The sequence below is a fragment of the Heloderma suspectum genome, chromosome 2, assembly GCF_057233095.1.
Source record: "Heloderma suspectum isolate Gila_16-S chromosome 2, 16-S_ref, whole genome shotgun sequence".
In the NCBI taxonomy this organism is placed as follows: Eukaryota; Metazoa; Chordata; class Lepidosauria; order Squamata; family Helodermatidae; genus Heloderma; species Heloderma suspectum.
In genome coordinates, this window is record NC_139459.1 from 265,565,238 (window position 1) to 265,586,629 (window position 21,392).

General features: G+C 42.0%; 2 protein-coding genes across 3 annotated transcripts in view; one reads left to right on the forward strand and one right to left on the reverse strand.

Annotated features, from left to right (window-relative positions):
* LTC4S (leukotriene C4 synthase) overlaps positions 1-20,293 on the forward strand; it is a 28,934-nt gene extending 8,641 nt beyond the window's left edge. Inside the window, exons 1-6 of one of the 2 annotated variants that reach the window (XM_084839139.1) lie at positions 5,133-5,373; positions 5,995-6,067; positions 10,439-10,538; positions 13,972-14,042; positions 15,456-15,537; positions 17,206-20,293. In XM_084839139.1, coding sequence (XP_084695265.1) covers positions 6,010-6,067; positions 10,439-10,538; positions 13,972-14,042; positions 15,456-15,537; positions 17,206-17,320 — 426 coding nt within the window. In that variant the 5' untranslated portion in view covers positions 5,133-5,373; positions 5,995-6,009 and the 3' untranslated portion in view covers positions 17,321-20,293. Of the gene's footprint in view, positions 1-5,132; positions 5,374-5,994; positions 6,068-10,438; positions 10,539-13,971; positions 14,043-15,455; positions 15,538-17,205 lie in introns of those variants that run through there. The other variant, XM_084839140.1, reaches the window with a different exon arrangement.
* Positions 19,325-21,392, reverse strand: part of MGAT4B (alpha-1,3-mannosyl-glycoprotein 4-beta-N-acetylglucosaminyltransferase B) — a 129,959-nt gene continuing 127,891 nt past the window's right edge. Inside the window, exon 16 of the mRNA XM_084839122.1 lies at positions 19,325-21,226. Within this exon, the coding sequence (XP_084695248.1) occupies positions 21,203-21,226 (24 nt within the window). The 3' untranslated portion in view covers positions 19,325-21,202. The remainder of the gene's footprint in view (positions 21,227-21,392) is intronic.

Below are 21,392 nucleotides of genomic sequence, written 5' to 3' on the forward strand. Positions count from 1 at the left end.
TGTATCAGGGTTTTACAAAATAAGCATTTTCTTTGCAATTTTCATTTAAAAAGTAGAATATCCTTTCACTGAGTAGAGGGATTGGCCAAAAGATAATTGTAACTTTGAGGCATTAAAGTTTTGTTCTGGGAAACAGCAAAGCATAGGCATCATTCAAGGAAAGTGAAAATATTTCTTAATCTCAACATTGTTTCCTTCTTGCATAGGAAATGCTGTTTGTTGTGTTTTTCTAAGATCTTTAAAGACCATTTCATTGACTTTGCAGAGGCAAACCCTTGGTTGCTACAAAGTATACCTCAATAATATGTGTGTTTGCTGCAGTCATGCTTAACTTTTTTTTATATTTAAACCTACCTTTTAATGTGTAAGGACCTCCCCCACACCCAGCCTTTGATGTCATGGCCAGGTTATTGTAGTAAATATATCTTCCTCTGTTGCCTCTCAAGGAACTCAAATATGTAGTCTACTGGTTCGTATGATGAGCACAAAGATCACAGTAATATCAGTGAGTTATATTGCATAGTGAGTACCTTTATCTATTATTTCCTGTTTCAAACTAGAATAATGTTTTGCATCTAGAACAACGCACTATTTTCTGACTTTTATCTCTGTTTCACCCAAGTTTGAATCTTCAGAATCTGTTACATGGCACATTAACCACAATATTAGTGCTGATAAGAGGAGTGTTGCAGTAACAAACTATACCTTTAGTTTGGGAGCGTATTTTAATCCATTATAATTTTCTTCATGGTTTTCAAAATACTAATGTTCTTCTCTGAATCCTTATTTAATGCAATATTACATAGAGAAAAAATATATTCTGTTTCAGATTCTTACTGTGCGTTTTGCAGCCCCTCTGCAAAGATTCCTGCAGAGGATTAGAGGGGGCCAATAATACTTTAAATATCATGCATCTAGATATTTATTTATTTAATTTATATCCCTCCTTCCACTACACAATAGTGTTCCAAGTGTCTTTAACAACAAAACACAAGATAAAATGCAAAATTACAATTAAAACCAAAACAAATCAATTAAAAACACATTAATAAAATGAAATAACACACAACACTTAAAACCTACTTCAGCAAACACATCTGCTTGAAAGTCAAAAGCCTGCCTGAATAAAAATGTATTTGCCTGTCAGCAGAAAGACAACAGAGATGGCGCTAACCTAGCCTCTCTTGGCAGGGAGTTCCAGAGCCTGGGAATACCCACCAACAAGGTCCTCTCTCCTGTTCCCATCAAATGTGCTTCCAACGGTGGTGGGATAGAGTAGAGCCTTTCCTGAGGATCTTAAAATCTAGGCAGGCTCATATGGAAGAATGTGGTCTTTCCAATACCTTGCTCCCAAGTTGTGTAGGGCTTTATAGGTCATAACCAGTACTTTGAATTGTGCCTAGAAACAGTCCAGTAACAAGCAAAGCTATTATAACGTGTGTCACATGACCAGCCCCAGTCAATAGTCTGGCTGCAACATTCTGGACCAGCAGAAATTTCCAAACACTTAAAAAGCAGCCCCATGTAAAGCATGTATCAGTAATCCAAACAAGCTGTAAAGAAGGCATGTATCACTGTGGCCAAATCTGACATCTCCTGAAATGGGTGCAGTTGGCAAACTAGCCTTAACTGTGCAAACACACTCCTGCCTACTACCAAAACCTGGCTATCCAGGTTCAGGACTGAATCCAAGAGCACTTCCAAACTGAACTTGGCTTCAAGGGGAGTGTAGGAATTCAAGATAGGTTGAATTCCTGTTCCTTGATCTGCCTTTTGACTGAGTAGGAGCACCTCTGTATTGTCTGGACGTAATTTCAATTTGTTCACCCTCATCCAACCCATTACCAACACTTCACAACAGTTTCTCATTTGGGGCTAGCTAAATAAGTTGGTGACACTTGCACTGTTATCAGTCGTATATTAAAATTGGGAGACCAGTAGCAATGAAGGCAGGAATGCATTTTAAGTCACATTTCTCTCATGATTTTAAACACCACAATGTAAGATGCTAAATGAGCGGTATAAATTTGATTAAGGAAATCAAGCTGGTGCCAATATTTTAGAAGATTGTCATCCAGGAACTCTGCACCAGGTTTTGAGTACTAACTACTAAATTCTATTTATATACAAGGTTTATTATATTTTATATATTTATTAATAATAATTAATAGATACACAAGAGCTAAACACTATGTGCATAACCATCCTGAACTGCATGTGACTAAGTGTCCATGCAGTTGTTTTGTGTGAGATATTGATACTATAGTCCCTAAGGCTTAAAGGGGAAAAGAGTAAAAATAAATGCACAGGGAATGCCAGTTGGAGGCTTTCACACTTCTAAAAAGATCCTAGGAACAATGCAATATCAATATGCAATATCAAAGGATTCTGGCATCTTGAGTTACATTCACAGATTTCATGATTTACATATGTATTAGAATGTGTTTGAAGGGAGGTAAAATTCTAAATTAGATTAAAAATCCAGGAGGAGGATGGATCAGTATTTTGGAGATTCCTGGGAAAAAGCATTATAAGCCCCTTGGAAAGCCTTCTCTTAGCAGATCATTAGTAGTGTTGTGAATACAAGACTTGCGCCATGATTCTGGATTGGTCAGGGGTGAATCAGTAAGACAAATGATCTTTTCCACGTGTACTGCTCATTGTATAAGGCTTGCAGACTAAGACTGTAATCCTCTGCATTCATGTTTGACTATAGGCCCTACTAGAACCTGTGGGACTTAAGGAAATGCGGCTTGAATAAGTCTAACAATAGGTTGTTTAGCAGGATGAAATAAAGGGGAGCAGGAAGATTACGGTCCATTATTTTCTGCTTATAAAATGAAAATACCTTTCAAATAAACTTAGGGTTGGATCCAACTTCATCCTTCCATTCCTTCCACCAGTGCACTGTTGGAACAGGACTTCTTCATCCTCTCCTCCCCCACTGTACACAGTCCAAACATGAGTCCCCCAGCCCTCCAGAGCAGATACAATGGGTGGGCAGTGGCAGTGTGGGGAAGTCCTGTTCTGCCCAAGTTATCTGTTCCATTGGTGGAACGACAAAGTTGGATCCGACCCTTTGTGTTCTTTCCTCACTCATCCCCCCCATAAAGGGGACACAGTTTGAGGAATCTAACATTCTGATATTGTTATAAGGCATTTTAATTTGGAGATGTGCTTTAACAACGCACATTGGACTATTTAGGTGTCAGTAATCTGTCTTCAAAGTTGCTTTTTACTGTTGAAGATCTACTGTTACTTTAAAAATCCATCCCGCCATCATAGTTTGTCATATGGTGACCTTTGTTTAACTTTATTACTGTTCATGTAGTGTTTTTGAAGATGCTTCCTCAAATTGGAATTGTAGATTGCATCACCCGAGTTTTGGTTTGATACCTGAATTGTACCTGGTTGTAATGTTGCACTTAGATTAGCAAAATGAGTGCAACTCCATAAATGTTATCAAGGAATTCATAGCTCCTGTAAAATGCATTTTGAAAGACCTGTTTCTGACCTTTTCTAGACTTTAGGCTTATCTTCATTAGTAGCTGTGTGGAGCTACCCTCAAACCACTTCCCCAGAATTTTACTTCTAAGGGTTTTGTGGAGATAACTATTGGTTCAGGTGAACTTACTAATATCCCATAAGGCTTGAATATAGCAGCCAGAGAGAAAAACAAATTTGAGTGACAATTGACATGACCCATTTTATTTGATAGCAGTTTCTCCTCTCCACCTCCCTGCCCAAATCCATCATTTTACCTATGGAAAAACATTTCCTCAGTGTAATCAATGAGCTCCCTGCTGTTTCTCCTGTGTTGTATATGTGTTTAATTATAACATGTCCATACATGTACACTTAAAAACTATGTGTGCTCATTCAGGGATGAACAATGAGGTTTCAGGGGTTCCCGTATCTTCCCCAAAACAAAACATTAACCAGCTTCCCCCCACATCCAGTGTATTAAATATGTCTTGGATGAAAATCTCATTGAAACTCCACTAGTAAATGAGGCAAAAGTAACCTGAATAATCATGGGTTGTCCACAGCCCTTGCAAAAAGAATCCCTTTAGTAGCATGGGCTCAGCACTAGCATGAGTAGCATAAGGTTGAACTGAACTCTTGGCAAAGATCTGTATTACTATAAAGGGTAAAAGTGTATTTCTTTAGGGAAATCAGTTTATGTAGCTTTAAAAGGTAAAATTGTAAAAAATCAAAAGCTAAGTAATCTTCTCACTACGTAGTTCATTATTTGATAATGGTTTATTTGGTTAATGATGAAACCAGGAGGCCTGTATGTCTTGGTTGCAGGCAAATGGTTCTAAGTTCAAGCCATCTTTAAACAGTGGGGTGGGGTGGAGTGGGGTGGGGTGGGGGATCAATAGTTGGATCCTTGAGCAGGGGGCCACCACTGACAACTATCCTGGGGGCCCCTTTAAAATGTTTCCAGCTCAGTGCTCTGAGCAGCACTGAGGTGCTGGGTCTAGCCGCCATTTTAATTTCCCACAATGCCCCCAACATAACATCACTATAGACAATTGTGGGGAATTAAACCTGGCTAGATCCAGGCACCCAACATTGCTGCCTTTCACTGACACCAGGTTATCCCACTGGGCCCAGCAACAAGGAGGGAACAAACCAGGGGGCAGTTTTCCCATGAAAACTCAATCCTGGTAGGGTAGCCACTTATGAATTGCCAATAAAGAGGACATGCATCACCAAAAAAGAGATCACCAATTAGCATAAAATGTGCATATGTGAATGAATATAGAGATGCAAATGTAGAAATAATTATAATTTAATTAGGAAGGCAGTACATCTCACCCTAATGTGGAAGATTGTGACCAGGTGACCTGCATGCCTTGTTCAGTCTGCTGTCCAAGTGCTGTTGATGGGTAACTTCAAGGCCCCTCCTGCTTACCCTTTTTACAGTTCTTTATACCAGTCTTGGACCTGACAGCCCCTCAGATAAACTACTGTCCTCTGTAAAAGAGGACACGTGATCACCCTTAAATCTGGAGTCAGCTCTGAAGATAGCTACAGGCACATGCTGCCTTTCAGACAGTGATCAGGAAGAAAGGAAATTACCCATGATAAACTAGACCAGGAAGGAAGCTTTCTTGACCCACAGTGACTTCCTTGAAGAAAAAGCCAGTCTTTGCACATTTATGCAGCCAAGGCCTACCCTTAAATACCCATGTCCTCCTTTTAATAGACATAGTACCATGGGATGAGGAAGAGACAAAACCAACTTTTAGATGTGAGCCAATTGAAGATGACCATGCAGAGGGAAAATTAGATTAAGCTGTGAGCCATGCTGGGGAAACACATCAGTGTTCACTTGATGTCAGCTGTTCTCTTACCTACTCACAGGTAACTCAGAGGAAGGAGAATGCTGCTCAGATGTTCCTATATTCATTTATGTATGCCTTCATTTATGTATTTTGATGTTTATATTCTGGTTTTCCTCTTTGTTTCTAAAGCACAGAACTTTTTAATCTGCATTGCTTTAGCTAATGGGCTAACAAAGGACAGGAAGGGTGAGGCTGCCATCTGCTCTCAGGTCGATGCACATCTTTCTACTGCAGGCTGTCCCAAAAAGAGATCTTCAGCCTCCAATATGTTGATGAAACTTCTAAAAGTACAATTTCCATCATGCAATATATGAAGTGGCCCATAATACATAAAATAAAATAATCGGATGAAAACTGCATAAAACAGGCTAGTTTTAATGCCTAGGGTGGGAGTTTAGGCTCGAATGAGTGCCTGTAAGGAAGCTCACAAAAGTGGCTTGGTAGTGGTACTGCTGATGGGATCCAGTCATAACTGTCCAGCGAGCAGGGAGTTAACTACCCAGCCTTTTGGAAGAGGAAATGAAGGCTTAGCGGTGTCTGATTATATTGACAGCAGCTGTGGGTATGTATATGAGGAGCAGAAAAGTCACAGCCTCCAAATCTGTCCAGGGTTGTAGCTGCCTCATTTTTTATCTTGCAGCTTCTGAGAACCAACATGCTGCCTCAGATAGCCTTGCTGGCCACTGTTACCATTTTGGGAGTCTTGGAACAAGGTAAGGAACGTGCTGCAATTATTATCGGGGCAAATTTAATGCCATCTATTTTAGGCACTATGAACCAAGTAGAATCTCTTAGGTTAAATAGGAAATGTGCACTCTACAGTTGACTTGGCTGTAGGGGAGTATAAGATGCACACTGGTTTGCGATGCCCTGGCAATCCTTTTATGTGTTTAAAGTCTAAAATAGAATTGACTTGTGGCTCTTGCCTTCTATGTTAGAGGGGCAGAGAACGGAAAGTGGATTTTAAAAACCGTGCTTGGACCAGTGACAATTGTGTAAAAAGCTTAGCTGGTTTTAAATAGCAGTAATGAGATAAAGAAACAAACCTGGGGAGAGGATCAAAGTAATTATGCAAAAAATAAGAGATTTTTTTAAAGGATATGCTACAGAATGTAGGCTTAAACCATGGGAATTTTTTAGTAGCTGCAGGTGTCCAATGGGAGGGGTTAAACAGTGTAAAACTGTTGCCCATGAGTATTAAAGCAAAGTACTGTATAAAGTGAGGTAAGTGGAAGAGGTAATTTGTGAAGTGTTCCTGTTGCATCCTGGCAGTTTCATATGCAATGGCATGTTAATGCCTAAAAAGGCACTTGGCTTTTCTTTCCCCCAACTCCCTTTTTGTGTAACAAGCAGGAAAAAAATTCTTAAGACACAAATCTAGGAACACGATAGACATAATATCAACTTTGTAGATAGCAACCAACCTGTTCATACCTGTGATATTAGAGAAATACTTGGTTAGGAAGCCCTCCATCCCACAAAGCTTTAGTTGTGACGTATATTGATACTGAGGAGGAATTAATAACAATAATATTTTTACACTGACACCTTACCAACTTAAATATGTTGATTAGAATAGCATGTTAATTTTTTACTAGTGTATTATATCTGAGAATTGCTTCTGGTGATATGTTGGGGATTGACTTAAAAATCTACTCATGTGAGAGTTGGAAACCCAAAAGAGTTCATTGCTTTCATCGCATGAGAAAAGTAAAAATGTAGGCTGTATTTTCCTTTTCATGTGAGCTCATGGCTCCCACATTACATTGTTCATGTGAATAGTCTGTCTCTGTTAAATAGATTTTTCCCGTGCCTCAAGCTGGCACAGCATATTGCTGTAAGCAGGTTTGAGTTTAAAAATTAAAAGTTCTAGAAAACAGTGTGTGTGTGCGCATGCGCGCACACACACACCCATGGGGTGGGGAACCTATTTTGGCCTGAGAGTCAGATCCCATTTTAGAGAAGCTTGTGGGAAGCCCACATTCCAGTGGTGGGTGGGACCAAAGGCAAAAGTGGATGTGGCTGAAAATTCACCCCCCACCCCAAATTCCATTGTTGCTAATTTATAGGAGGAGACATGTCTACTCAGATATAAGCATAAGCATCACTTCTACTCAGAAGTAAGCAGAACAAGCCTCTGTAGGGTCAGAAGGAAGCAGGGCTGAATTAGCAGTTTCCTCCTCTAATCCCTCCCCTTCTACCCCACACAGAGCAACTCCTATCTCTATCAGCAGCTGATAGGAGATAAGTGCTATCTTCTATCGAAAGATGTTCTGCATACACTCCCCACAAAGGCAAAAAAAATCCAAGGTACACAGGATGTGAGAATTACCTCCACCCTACCATGTGAAGACAGTACCTTTGGCAACAGGAATATTCTCTGTTATGGGGTTTCTGCCAATGCCTGACACCGCCCCTCTTTCTATGCTACAATGGAAAAACATGAAAAGTCAGCTAAGCACACTAGGGCTCATAGCAAACATCCAAGTGCAAATAAAGTATTCATCAAAGATCGTTAGGACTGATGAACACTGAACTTGAAATGATATATCAAATGGGGGGAGAAAAAGTTGACCATAGCATATGGGTCCAATCATGACTTTGTAAAGTTTGGGGGAAATGAACACAGTTTTTAAATAAATGTGGAGCCCCAGAAAATAGAGGGAACATAAGAAGAGCCCTGCTGGATCAGACCAAGGGTCCATCTAGTCCAGCATTCTGCTCACACAGTGGCCAACCAGCTGCTCACAGGAAACATACAAGCAGGACACAATTGATTGATTGATTGATTGCATTTATACCCCGCCTTTTTTCCTCTTGCAAGGAACCCAAGGTGGCTTACATTATCCTCCTCCTCTCCATTTCATCCTCACAACAACAACCCTGTGAGGTAGGTTGGGCTGAGAGTCTGTGACTGGCCCAAAGTCACCCAGTGAGCTTCCATGGCCGAGTGGGGACTAGAACCCGGATCTCCCAGCTCCTAGTCCAACACTCTTACACAAGTGCAACAGCACCCTCCCGCCCATGTTCCCAAGAGGCTGAAAATACAAACAAGGGATGGAAGATCTAGTGCAGGGGTGAGCTCCTTGTGGTTCTCCAGATATTGTTGGACTGCAACTTCCATAAGCCCTAGCCAGCATAACCAATGGTGAGAGATGATGGGAGTTGCAGTCCAACATCTGGAAGAGAGCCACATGTTGCCCACCCCTGGTATAGAGAGAAATAGACCTCAAGAAAGAAGAGGACTGGGAGATTTAATAGTTTAGGGGTAAAGTAGATCTACTGGAAGATCTCTGAGTGATTTGCAGTAGATTGGCAAGGCTTTCTGAGGGAGTAGTCTGCATGCTAACCTGTAGTTCTCTGAAGTGCAAAAAAAAAGTGTTGGGGGGGCAAGCACTCAGAGTGCTGCCTGACTGAGGGGATTGGGTAAAACAGAAAATGGGGTGTGTGGGAATAGAATGGATTATTCTGAATGGGGACATGGCTGACTGACTGGAACACTTGTTGCTGGTCTCACTCGTATGGGCCTATTCGGATTCGTCGTTCTCATTCTAGGATCAGCCACAATGCCAGACTCAAGTTTATGATAAGGAAATTAGCACAGTGAACTGAAGTTGTGTCTCAGTAACTTGAGTCTCTGCTAGTTCTTGGGTTCCTTACAAGAGGAAAAAAGGTGGGATATAAATTCAATCAATCAATCAATAAGGTGATCTCAGCTGACCATCTAAAGAATATTCCTTCCCCCTCCTTACCAGAGTCTGTCATTCAAAAGCTAATCTGATGACAGAACCAGCTCCATTAATGAAAATAAAAGATTCTGGGCCAGTTCACACATCACAACGGCAAATCGTGGGTTATTTAATCCACGATTCGTGGGGATGCGTGTAGCCTGCAAGCCATATCTGCTTTTTGTAAACAACCTCCAATCAGCGTGACCAGAAGTTGTCGATGTGATGTCCGAACCCAGACTGCTGGATTGTTTAGGGTATAAACAACCCAGTGGTTAACCCAACAACAAACCATGGTTTAACCACTGGGTTATGTAGACCCTAAACAACCCAGCGCTTGGGGTTTGCGAGTTGCACAACCTCTGATTGCAGTGATCGGAGGTTGTTTACAGAAACCAGGAGTGGCTCCCAGTTGGTGCGCTTCCCCCGCAAATCGTGGGTTAAATAACCTACGATTTGCTGTTATGATATGCGAACCAGGTCATTTTCTATCTTTTTTTCTTAACATCTTTGGGGGCTCGTATCTTTCACCTCTTAGTTGTCATTATTTTCCAGAATATAGAACTGGGCATGATTGTAATCATACCTGGTGGCTGTAGAGTGAATCAGGTGGATTCAGTGGAATCTAATTTATAATTTTTAAAAGCCAGCATGTTCTAGTTTTCTGGGCCAGGAAGGAAAATGTATGGACAGTTCTCATTACATATTTAAAAGTGGTTTGACTATAGGTCATGGTGTTTAAAGCAGCCACCTGGCATGGGGATGCCATGGGTGGTTGTCCAACACGTCTAGAGGGCACCAGCTTAGGAAGGCTGGGTTAGCGAGCGTGGGCTTCTCATGCAGCATCGATCCCCTTCTCTGACTTGTCTTTATGCTTGGGAGTCAGTCCTCCTTCCACAGTTCTTCTAAAATGCTTGGAAGAAGAATATTAGGAATGTCAATGCCTACCAAAGCAATGCTACACAGCTAAAATAAAGGCTGCAAACTAATCGCATTCATGTAACTGTGCACAATTTGCAGTTTAATCTGCTTGCAGAGTATTGTGTGTCCTGGCTCACAAGCTTAGAATTTTTCAGGCCCTTAAGAACATAAGAAAGCCATGTGGTAGCAAATAGTTTAACTTGACTTGCTGTTGAGAAGACAACGCTGGTGAGAATAAAGGTCAACTAGTTTGCAAATGGATGATTCTGAAATAAATGTGGTCTTTGTTTGCTGCTTTTGCATGTGAAAAATGAGTGGTGTTTGTCACTGTGGGCGAGCAAGCTATTACTAGGTTGGTTATCCATTGTTTGTGTCTCACCAGGTAAAATAACTGGCTTTTCTCTGCTCCCCCTTTTTTCCCCCCTTTCCATCCAGCATATTTTGCCATGCAAGTGATCTATGTTCGTCGGAAGTGCAAAGTCTCTCCTCCTATAACTTCAGGTCCACCAGAATTTGAAAGGATCTTCAGAGCCCAGTAAGTCAACTTACTTGGAGGGTGTTTTTGTGGGGTGGCAGGAATGACTCATTCCCTAAACCACTTTTAGAATAAACTTCCATTGGGATCAGCAGGCTTAATTCTGTGTGCACGTGTTTCAGGGTGTTAACTAAGGACACGCAAGCAGAGAGGTTGTACTGCTTCTCTCCACAGCCCTTCCACCCCAACCTCAGTCTCCGCACTGGACTGTACAGACTAAAATGTCTTCTCCATCTATGCATTAGAGAAGCTCATAGATACGTCTTTCAGTTTAGCAGGAGAGACTGTTCAGCAAAGGTTTCAACAGGCGAAGACACCTTTTAACAGGAAGTGACATTGTTGTTGGCATGGAGGAAGCATTTTGCTCTTCAGGTTTTTGCCCCACTTTCCATATAACACACGTGGCTAACATCTGTATATTATACTTACTGGTTTCATGTCAGTGTGAGCTGACTAAAAGGTTGCTGCGCTCAAGACCAGGCCTTCCATACTTGACAGGGTTCATGACAATAATATATTTGAGGGTGAACATTTGACTTCATGGCTGGTAGCATTTTGGCAAGTATGCAGCCAAATTCTGAGCGTGAGGGCGGATGAGTTGTACGGAGTGACTGGGAAGTGTTGCTAAGTGAACATCTCTGGAAAGCTCACTTAGCCTCTCTCTCCTTTGGTTTCTAATGGCACTTTCAGAGATGGTGAAATTGCTGTTAGAATGTCATACGTCCTTGCAAAGACTTTGCAACAAGTGCCATTCAGCTTATGAAAATATTTTTTTGCTCCTCCCCTTTCCCTCAGCTTTTATGTGAGAGAGGCTCCACCTCCAGGAGGAAAACTTTTAAATTTTGTAAAGATATTAAAACACCTATGTGGGTACTAATTCGTACATTTATTCCGGAGGGAACAAAGTTTGCAATAGATTGTCAGTGGTGGCTATACTACCTCTTGTCCACATGGAAAGTCATTTGTGTGTGGGGGTGGGGGAGAAAACTTTACATGAATAACAAGTGTGATCTGTTAGAGAAAATGCTGCTGTTTTCTCTGATGAGGTAACCTCTAATAGCAATCCATGCACTACCCTGTCAGCCCCTTCTCCTTTCCAAATAACCTCTTAGGAAGCATTATTTGCACTGAAGAAAGGATGGGAGGGAAGGGAGTACTTAACCCTTTCCCTGCCGGCTGTTGCACTTCCCCCTGAATCTTCCTTCATCCCAGCTTGCTTCCAGACCAATGTTTGTGAGGTCAACACAGCTCTGGAAGGCAGCTGTAAGTAAAAACTGCTGCAGGGAAAGAAAAGGAAAAGTCAAGTGGCTGGCAAAGGTAAGATTAAACCTTCCATTCCCTTCTCCAATTCAAATTGGTCACTCCTGAGGGAGTTTGACAAAAGAGTAGGGGTCCATTGACATTTATTGTACACAGCTGCAATATAACATGTAATTTATCCCTCAGTGTAAGACCACAGTGAGCAGAATTTACCAGCTTACAATCTATTCTATGCACATCTGTTTGCAAACAGAAACACATGTTTATTGTCCTTAGAATCAACTGGACTGAAACTCATCCAGCTGTACTCAGTTCAGACTTGCAATTACTTCTTCCTAAGAAACAGGCACCAGTTGATCTCTATTGTAACATAGTTTACATCAGTGATGCAGAGCCTCTTAAGCCCGTGGGCCAAATTCAATGTCCGAGAAGTTCTTGGGAGCTGCATTTGAGTAATAGGCTGGGCTGAAGGCAAAAGGGGGTGGGAGCCAAAGGGACAAGGCCAAAAATCCCAGCATATTTTAGGTTAAACCTCTTACTGCCAGTAACTAAGCCTCGCGGAGGCATTTCAACCTTTTAGAATGGGTGGGCGGGTGGCAGGCAGGGTTGGGTGGGAAAGGGACAAACTGGGAAACCCTTAAAAGTTCAGCAGTCAGGGGAAGGGGGACAGAGCCATCTGAGGAATGTCAGAGCTGGATTTGGGGACCCAGACAGACCAAATTCAGCCTGCAGGCCTGAGCTTCAACATCCTGCTTTCCATGGCATTGTGTTTGAAGGCTGACTGGAAACTTCAATTGCTTCAAACTGGTAGTCTTATTTGAGCCATATGACAGGATTAAAATTGTTAGATAAACTGCCTATTTTTTTTTACCTCAGTTCTCTCACCTGTATTCAGCAGTCTGTTCCCAACATAATTCTTCCCCCCTTAATGTTCTGCCTCCATGAGAAGACCCCTTTTCATGACCTGATTCCTCTGATCACAGCAGCTTAAACAAGCCATGGGCGGCATGGCTTGTTTGAGGGGATACAACCCTCGAATAATCCAGCAACAGGTCATGGGTTATTTGGGGGTTGTTCCCTCCTCAAACAAGCCAAGCTGTGCCTGGGCAGATAATTAGGCAAATAGTGCCCAGCGTGCACCAGCATCCTGTGTGTTCTCATGTCCAGCACAAAACTCTTCCTTTTCCAGGAAGCCTCTGAAACAATCCCATAGTCCTCGTGCCCAACTGTAACTACGCCTAAGTATGCATAACTATAATTATCACGTATTCTTTGCAGCTACTTCAGCCCCCATTTCCTTCCCCTTCCTCTGTTGTCTCTCTTTGTCAAATGTTAGAATGTAACACTGGGGCAGGGACCTGTCCTTTTTTTTTACTTTGTAAAGCACAATGCACAGTCACAGTGATGGTGCTATATAAATAAATACAGTAAAAGATATAAATTGCCCATATATTTTCACAGCATTAGAAGCAACTAACTCGTTTGTGTGGGTCTGCGTTTAATGGAAACTGTGGATTCTCCACATTCAACAGGAGTTATCAGCCTTCTTTACCTGCCAAGGACAGAATTCTGCAATATGACCACAACCATATAGAATCTTGATTCCCCCTTTTCTGAATTGATCGTAGTAATTGCTATTCTGCATGCTATAGTCAAAGTGAATATTTGTCCTATGAAATATCAAGGAAGCATTAAGATAATCCTTCTAGATCTTCTTCAAAACTTACATATTTTGCAAATTATTCAATGCCAGCCTTAGATCTTTTGGTACCTGAAGTGGAAAGTCAAAACACCGCCCCGCTCTGCTCATGTTTTTTGTGGCACATGTTCCTAGTTCTCACTGCTTAGGTAAACTTGTGTTTGGGCTGTACTAATTCAGACTGCAGGTTGGAACTCACTTGATTCAATGCCCCTCCATGCAAAAACATTCCATCCATGAATGAAACTAGCTGTCAGGCATCTAGTCAGCTTGTGTTCTGTATACAGGGAATGTTTTTGTGTGGCGGAATATTCAGTCGTATGAATCCTCTGACATGGTACAGTTCAAACACAAGTTTACCCAAGCAGTGAGAACTAGGCCGTAACACTGTGGGTTGGAGGTAGGACCCTGACATTAATCTGAAGATAAATTTTCCCTCTGAACAGCAGATTAATTGTTCTCTGTTTTGTTTAGAGCAAATTGCTCAGAATACTTCCCAATATTTCTCTCACTCTTGTGGGTGGCTGGAGTCTTTTCACATCAAGGTAAAAAGCAAACCTTTTGTAGCTTTAAAATAATAAATGATAACCTTGGATAACATTTTAGCTGTCTAGGGTATATTATTTCATGCTCATATGATCTTAATGCATTTTGGGTGTGTTTTTTTTTGTGAAGTGTTAAAACCTTATTTCTGCTCTTCTGCTATTTGTCTTAGCTGTCTGGCTTATCACTACAGGTGGCGTTGTGCTTTAAGTGGTTGAGATGACTGGTGCAGGTCAGTGCTTCCCACAGTGTGTCTTCCATGTGGATGACATACCTGCATCTGACACTGGTGTTCCCTCATTGAGGAGTCTGGGTCCAACCAAGGATCCAAGCGCACGGGTGTTTAAAGATATGGGTATCTTCACACTTCACTTGATTACTACAGGAAGCACTGGTGTCCCTACAGCAGTTGTGTCACGTCAAGTGAGAAGCCACTCTGACCTGCTCTACCCTCTGATCTATTTTCAGGTTCATGAAAAGTTAAGCTAAAAATAGAGGACTGCATGGGATCACTCCTTGAAAATGCTTTATGCAGCGCATGAAACAAACTGGTCTTTTGTAAACTCGTGCCATGGGGCGAGTCACCACTTACAATGCTTCCCTTGCCCCACAAAGTCCCTACAATTGTGGTAACTTGGTAATGCCAGAAAAATGGCTCCCACACATGGTAGCCATGTGTTAAGCCTGTCAGAGCAAAAAGACCAAGGGAGTGAGTCTTAGGGCACTTTTAAAGACTGACAGATTTATTGTAGTATAAGATTTCATGGACTAGAGCCACTGAATCAGTTGCCACATAGGATGCTTTCAAGCCACGACTGTGCAAAAAGTGGTGGTTTGTTTGCAGCGGTAAGGCAAGGCTCACGGGAGGGCTCCTGCCACCTCAGACGAAAGGACCTCCAGCCCAGCTTTGTCTGCTGCCTCCAAATAGCTGGTGAATGGGCATTTGTGCACAGTGCTGTTTCTTCAGTTGGAAGCCAGCACCAGTTTGCAATATTTTAAAGGTTTTGATTGAGAATGTTTTTTATTTTGTGTTAAGCGTTTTTAACTGAGACATTTTGTATTTCAAATGTTTTAACTGTGGACATTTTCTATTTTAAAATTCTATGTTGTCAACTGCTTTGAGATGCCTTTTAGATAAAGTCAAGTGGGCCTAGAAATGGATTAATAAATTACATGTCCCTGATAAGTTTCGTGGTGGGAATTGTCCTCCTCATGTGGTGTTGTATCATAGGGGTTAAGGGCATGGTCTATGAGTTGTAGATGCCACTTAAAAGCTCAACAGGACAAATTTATTTTGCACAGTAACTCATTCCAGTTTCTTCTCCTAGATTTTTAAAAAATGAGCTTTTGAAAGTAGGTTCAGCATTTCATAGGCTTTCCATAGTAATCACTTCTATTATTGTCTTCTCTGGCAGGCTTGGCTGCATTCTGTGGGTTAGTTTACCTGTATGCTCGCTATCGGTACTTTAGTGGCTACACACGTTGTGCTCAAGAAAGGTGAGTAGTTCTAAGCATAAGGCTCATGTGTGAATTGTACCAACTAGCTTGTCAGCCTCCTGCCAGTTAATTTTGCTGAAATCCAAGCCGGCTTTTGGAGTCTTGATAGCAACAAAAAGCTGTGTCTGGGCTGTACCACTTCAGGCTACAGGTGGGGACTTAAATGTCTGAATGCTCTCCCAGACAAGAAAGACTAGATAACCGGGCTTCTAGTTTTGCCTTTTCCTTGACACCTAATGGACATGTGTACTGTTTTTTATATGGAGGAGTAATCACTGCAGTCCAAAATGGTACAACCCAGACACAGGTTGAGCACTTTACCAAGAAGCAAGCCAAGGAAAATATAACATCTTGGAAGTTTTGATCTGGCAACCCCAGGTGCACCTCATTCTTGATCTCCTCCTCCCAAAACTAAACTAAACAAAGCAAAACAAAACCCTCCAACAACAATAGGCATTTGTGGGAGGGACCATCGCTCAGTGGTAGAGAACATGCTTTGCATAGAGAAGGTCAATCCCCAGCATCTCCAGCAATCCCCAGCATTGAAATTCTACTTGCTTTGTCATCAAAGAGGCTCACAAAATATTAAAACCACAATAATATATCTGGTTTAATTAAATTAACATCTCTGAAAAAGGGGCAGAGTTAACTAATGAAAAAGCAGAAAAGACCATACAAGGGGAAAAATGTGAGAGGAGAAGTACACATTTCCTCTATGTTTGGAGAATGCTTGAGATTGCTTAGAAAGTTTCAATTAAAGGTAGCTTGTTTGGATAGAAGGCTTTTGTTTTTTAATTCCTCAGTAATGTTTTGAGTTTCTGGTCTCAGCCCTTATAAAAGATAAGCTAACAGTGCAATCCTACGCATGTTTACTGAGATGTGAATTCCACAGAATTCAGCTGGGCTTGTTTCCAGGTAAGCATGCATAGGATTGCAGTCTAATCCATGCTTGCCAATTCCATAAACATTATTACAGAAATTGTAGTTTTTAGTATAATAATGGCTCCCAATGTCTTGGGGAGAGTTTATTTTATTTTAATTGCAACTTCTCTAATGTGGTCATTACTTTGAGAGCCAGTGTAGTTAAAGTGTTGGATTGGGACTTGGTAGATCCAGGTTCTAGTCCCCACTCAGCCACAAAGCTCACTGAGTGACTTTGGGCCAGTCACTGATTCTCAGCCTAACCTACCTCACAGGGTTGTTGTGAGGATAAAATGGAGAGGAGGAAGATTATGCAAGCCACCCCAGCTTCCTTGCAAGACAGAAAAGGGCAGAATATAAATGTAATAATAATTACTTTGTACAAAAGTTTCCAGAGCAACATTTGATTACTTCTGCTGTGTGAGAATGACAGTCACAGCTGATTTAGCTGATTTAATGTGTGTATTACCCCCTTATAGCCTTAATAGCCTCTCAACAAATTCATAAAAAACTGCATGCTATTCCATTCCATTCACACATCCTACGAATTAGGTTAGCTCAAATTTTTCCTGCCTTCCTATACTTTCCAATTAATTGCAGCTATAATGTGATGCACAAATCAGTTGTCACAGAGAAAGCCTATTTATCATGTTAACATGTAAACCATTAGTGAAGAGAAGCTTGAAAGCTATCACAACTGACCACCTGAACCAACGGTAACTAACCTATTTTGTTCTTTTTGCACAGACTGGGCCCCATGTACTTCAGTGCTGGAGTTCTTTGTTTTCTTATTGGTTTGTCTGTGGTAGGGCTCAGTGTCCATTTTGCACATCACTGGACACATTTTTGGTTCCAGAAGTGAGCTTCTGAGTCAGCTATCAATACTCTTTTGCTGCTAAAATACACTTGACTATTGCACCATAGCTCTTAACTTCCATTTTTCTTTTCTTCAAATTAAAGTAGTTTAAAGTGGCTTAAAGTGACTTAAAGTGGATTAAAGCACTTCTGTATAAGTATCTTTTCTGACTCGTGTTGATGTTGCTATGGCTTTCACCTCAAAAGTGTCACTGGATCAACTTCTGCTGGTAGAACAAACATTTAGAGAATGGGTAGGCAAATTGTGACCCTCCAGATGTTTTTGGCCTACAACTCCCATCATTTCTCTCCATGGGCTGGCTATGTGGGCTAGGGCTAATGGAAGCAAGCCAAAACATCTGGAGGGCAACAAGTTTGTTATTCTAAATCAGGAGTGGACGAGTTATTTTTATGAGGCAGAATTATGAACTATGCAACTTTCCATATTACATGAAATGTTCTGTCTATCCAATATTTGACCTAGAATTGGGAGGTGGGGGTGCACCTTGGGCAAGAAGTGGGGCTACTGAGTGAATCCACCTTGTTGTTACCATCATCCACTTTGTTTCGCCCTGTGGGCCACATCATTGCCCAGGAGCAGGAAAGACAAATGGGAGTTGTTGCTGCTAATCCTTGCTCGTCACTGCTTGCATGCGGGAAGAGGGCATAGGAAGAGGCAGCACTAGCGAGGAGGAACAGAATCAAGGGGCTCAGGGGACATCAGTGGGCCAGTGATGCCGGTCTGTGTGTTTCTTTGAATATCTCTGCCCTTAAAAACTCAAGTTGGATCGCGAAAGGCTACCCATTGTAACCTGGAGTTATTAACTCACAGTTTATTTCTAGCTTATCTTCTATACCTTCTCTAACCTATTTTCCTCCTCCCCATCCCACCGCACACAATCTCTCAGGAATTTATTTCAATGTTTTCCTTTGCTCCAGCTGTTAAGATCACAGGAAGTTGCTATATAGTCTGTCTAATCCAGTATTGGCCACTGTGACTAGCAGCAACTCTTCAAGGCAGCTTTCTCAGCCTTGCTACCTGAGGCCCCTTTAAGTGGAGAAACGAGGAATTAAAGCTGAGGTCTCCTCCCATATACAAAATGTCTACCTACTTGTTTCAATTTCTCCTCTGCCTTCCATCCTTGGTCCTGCTTCCATGTTGTATCTCTTCATGGTGAGCTACATTCTGTCACCTATGGAAGGCTGTAAAATGATTTGACCATTTTATGGTTCACAGCTCTGTAGTCGGAAAGTGCAACTGCTGTCAGCATGTGTGCAGTGATAGATAATCATATTACTGGAATGTGTAGTTTTGCTATGAAGTGGCGATGCCCTCTGAGCATTATAGTACCAATTCATTCATAACTGGCGCTTGTCAATTTGAGCGTAGGACTTCTCTTTAATCTAGAGAGGGGCAGAAATTGATGCAAGGAAGTTCTTATATTTTATTCTTAATATGGTCCAAATTCATGGCTAACTCTGCTTTTGGATCTTGCAGTTCTCTAGATCAGGGGTCCCCAACCCCCAGGCCGCGGACTGGTACCAGTCCGTGGCCTATTAGGAACCAGACCTCAGTAGGGGTGTGCCCCCTTACCTTGGGTCTGTGGGGGTGGGGGGGCGATCTGTCCCCCCCCCCCGAATCCTCACCGGCCCTGGCTGGCTCCGCTCCGCAGCGAGTCCGCAGAGCTGCTGGCTAGCTCCAGCCGCTGGCAGACTTCTGGCCACTGGGATGCAAATGGTGTCCGCATAGCGGACGCCATTTGCATCCCTGTTCTTCAAGTAAGATCTTTACGTAGCCTATTACTGCAAAGAACAGGGACGCAAATGGCGTCCGCTATGCGGACGCCATTTGCATCCCAGCAGCCGGAAGTCCACCAGCGAAACCATCCCCCCCCCGGTCCATGGAAAAATTGTCTTCCACGAGACGGGTCCCTGGTGCCAAAAAGGTTGGGGACCACTGCTCTAGATGGTACAAAAGCCAGCTGTCTCACATCGGGAATATTTTTTTTTTACTTTATAAGTTATTGTTGCAACTGCTTTGCCTTACAACTGTTGTGACATGAAACTAAGAAGCATATAAACTGTCTGACAAGATTTTGCACAGCTCTTGGCCAGACTACAAAAAGAGGTGAAAACTGTGTTGATTTGTATATCTTGGCTACAAGAGTGCCCACCCAATTCCAACAACCTGCAAAAAGTATGCAGTTCCATGCATGCCATGTTACAGAATAAAAGACAGAAGCCTGCATTGCCTGGAGGGTTTATGGAGTATCTACCAGTAAGCAGTGTAACTTTCTGAATGAAGGGTTGTCAAGTGCTTGCCAGTGGTGTGCTTTTTTCTGCTCTCTTGAATAGGAAAGTTTAAGTGAGTCACACACATTTACAGCATCCGTCCATATGCATACGAGCTAGTCTAAAGTAGCCCTGTCCACATTTACAGTTACAAGACTTCCTTTTCCCAGCCAGTAAGATATATCTGTCCAGGAAGCAAAACTTGTAAGTTTCTCCTTTTTCATGGCAGAGGAAAGAGGGTGAATTATAAGATCCATCTCTAAAACACCTATGACTTGTTTCTCAGTGGCTGTCTTTAGGGAAAACATTGAGAACAGCCGTATCAAGAGAGCAAAATACCCTGCCTGAATAGGTGAATGCCCAGTGTGCTGGATAAGCTCTACCATGCAGAGAAAGTGGCTGTAGGTTTTAGTTTAAATAGAAACAGAACACTTTCCCATTGCAAAACTTCTCTTGGCTGTGTCTGTACCTTCCTGATGGCCTGTCATTCACATACTTCTAATATCCCTGTACAATATTTTCAGTTGGTTGGTCAGACTTTCCTGCTTAAGGAAAGAGCGAATACAACAAAACATGCTACTTTAAGTGGAATTAAAATTTTACAGTGCACATTTTAATATATATATATTTTATATAGATATACTGGAAAAAAATCAAATGTATCCAATAATAAAAAATACAGCACATTAAGTAGTATAATGCATTCCAGTGTATAGCTAGAGACATTGAGTTTTTATTTTAAATTACACTCTAATCCCTACCATTTGAGAACTGGCCTATGTGGTTTTTTTCTTCAAAATTCACACCAACCAGTGAATAACAGATATGGGTTTAAAAGGATGGACTTTGCGCTCATCTCAAGGCATGAAGACACTGGAGACTTCAACATGAACTGTATTGTATGAAGGGGGCATGTACAACCCTGGCAGGCACAGTGTGGTATTATTATTTCCCTGCCATTCTGTCACCTCCGCACGTCACCCTCATTTCTTCCTGCTCCAGACCAATTACCCTCCATATTTAATCCTCCGGTGTAATCTGGAGGGGCTGGAGATGGAGTCTGCTTTTCTTCCGAAACAACTCAGTGCTTCTCTGCAGCTTATAAGAGCTGCACAGTCACGTTGCTCTCTTGCTTAGCCTTCACACTCCTTAAACCCGTATTTCTAAATGCACCCTTTAATGATACATTCAGGCATCAACACCCGAGGGGAAGAGTGTGGTCCTTGCTCAAGGGAACAAAGAAACATCTTTTCCACAGAAAGTTCATTCCATGGTTCTCTCTTTGCAGCTGCGAAGGCAGCTGGATACAAGACAGGCAAGCATCCGGTGCTGCTGCTTTTAATTCAGTCCAGCACCCATGCGTGAAAAATGCTTCTCTTCTCCTTGTAAGTGTGGTCAGGAAACACCAAGGCCCTGCCAAGTTTCACCACCAGCTTTTTCTTCCTGCTCCTGGAGCAGCAGGTGCCTTTTGAAGCACACATCTTTGCTTCATGAGTAGACTGCTCCTGTGCTGCCACGTCTGCAGTTTCATGGAAGAGAGGAAGAAGAGGGGAAGAGCTCATGGCCAGCTTGTGCATTGCTCCCTCTGTCTTCAAGTTCAGTCGGCTTTCTTCAGGAATATCTGGAAGCACATGAATTCAAACATCTATCAGAGCTTGGCAAATCTGCTTTTTTGTTTGTGCTATAGAACAACTCCCTCTGAAAGCAAACTGCAAGCACAAAGACTTGGCTTCTTCGGTGAAACCACGCCTCAGGCAATCACTCTGTATAACCTCTGCATGTGGTGG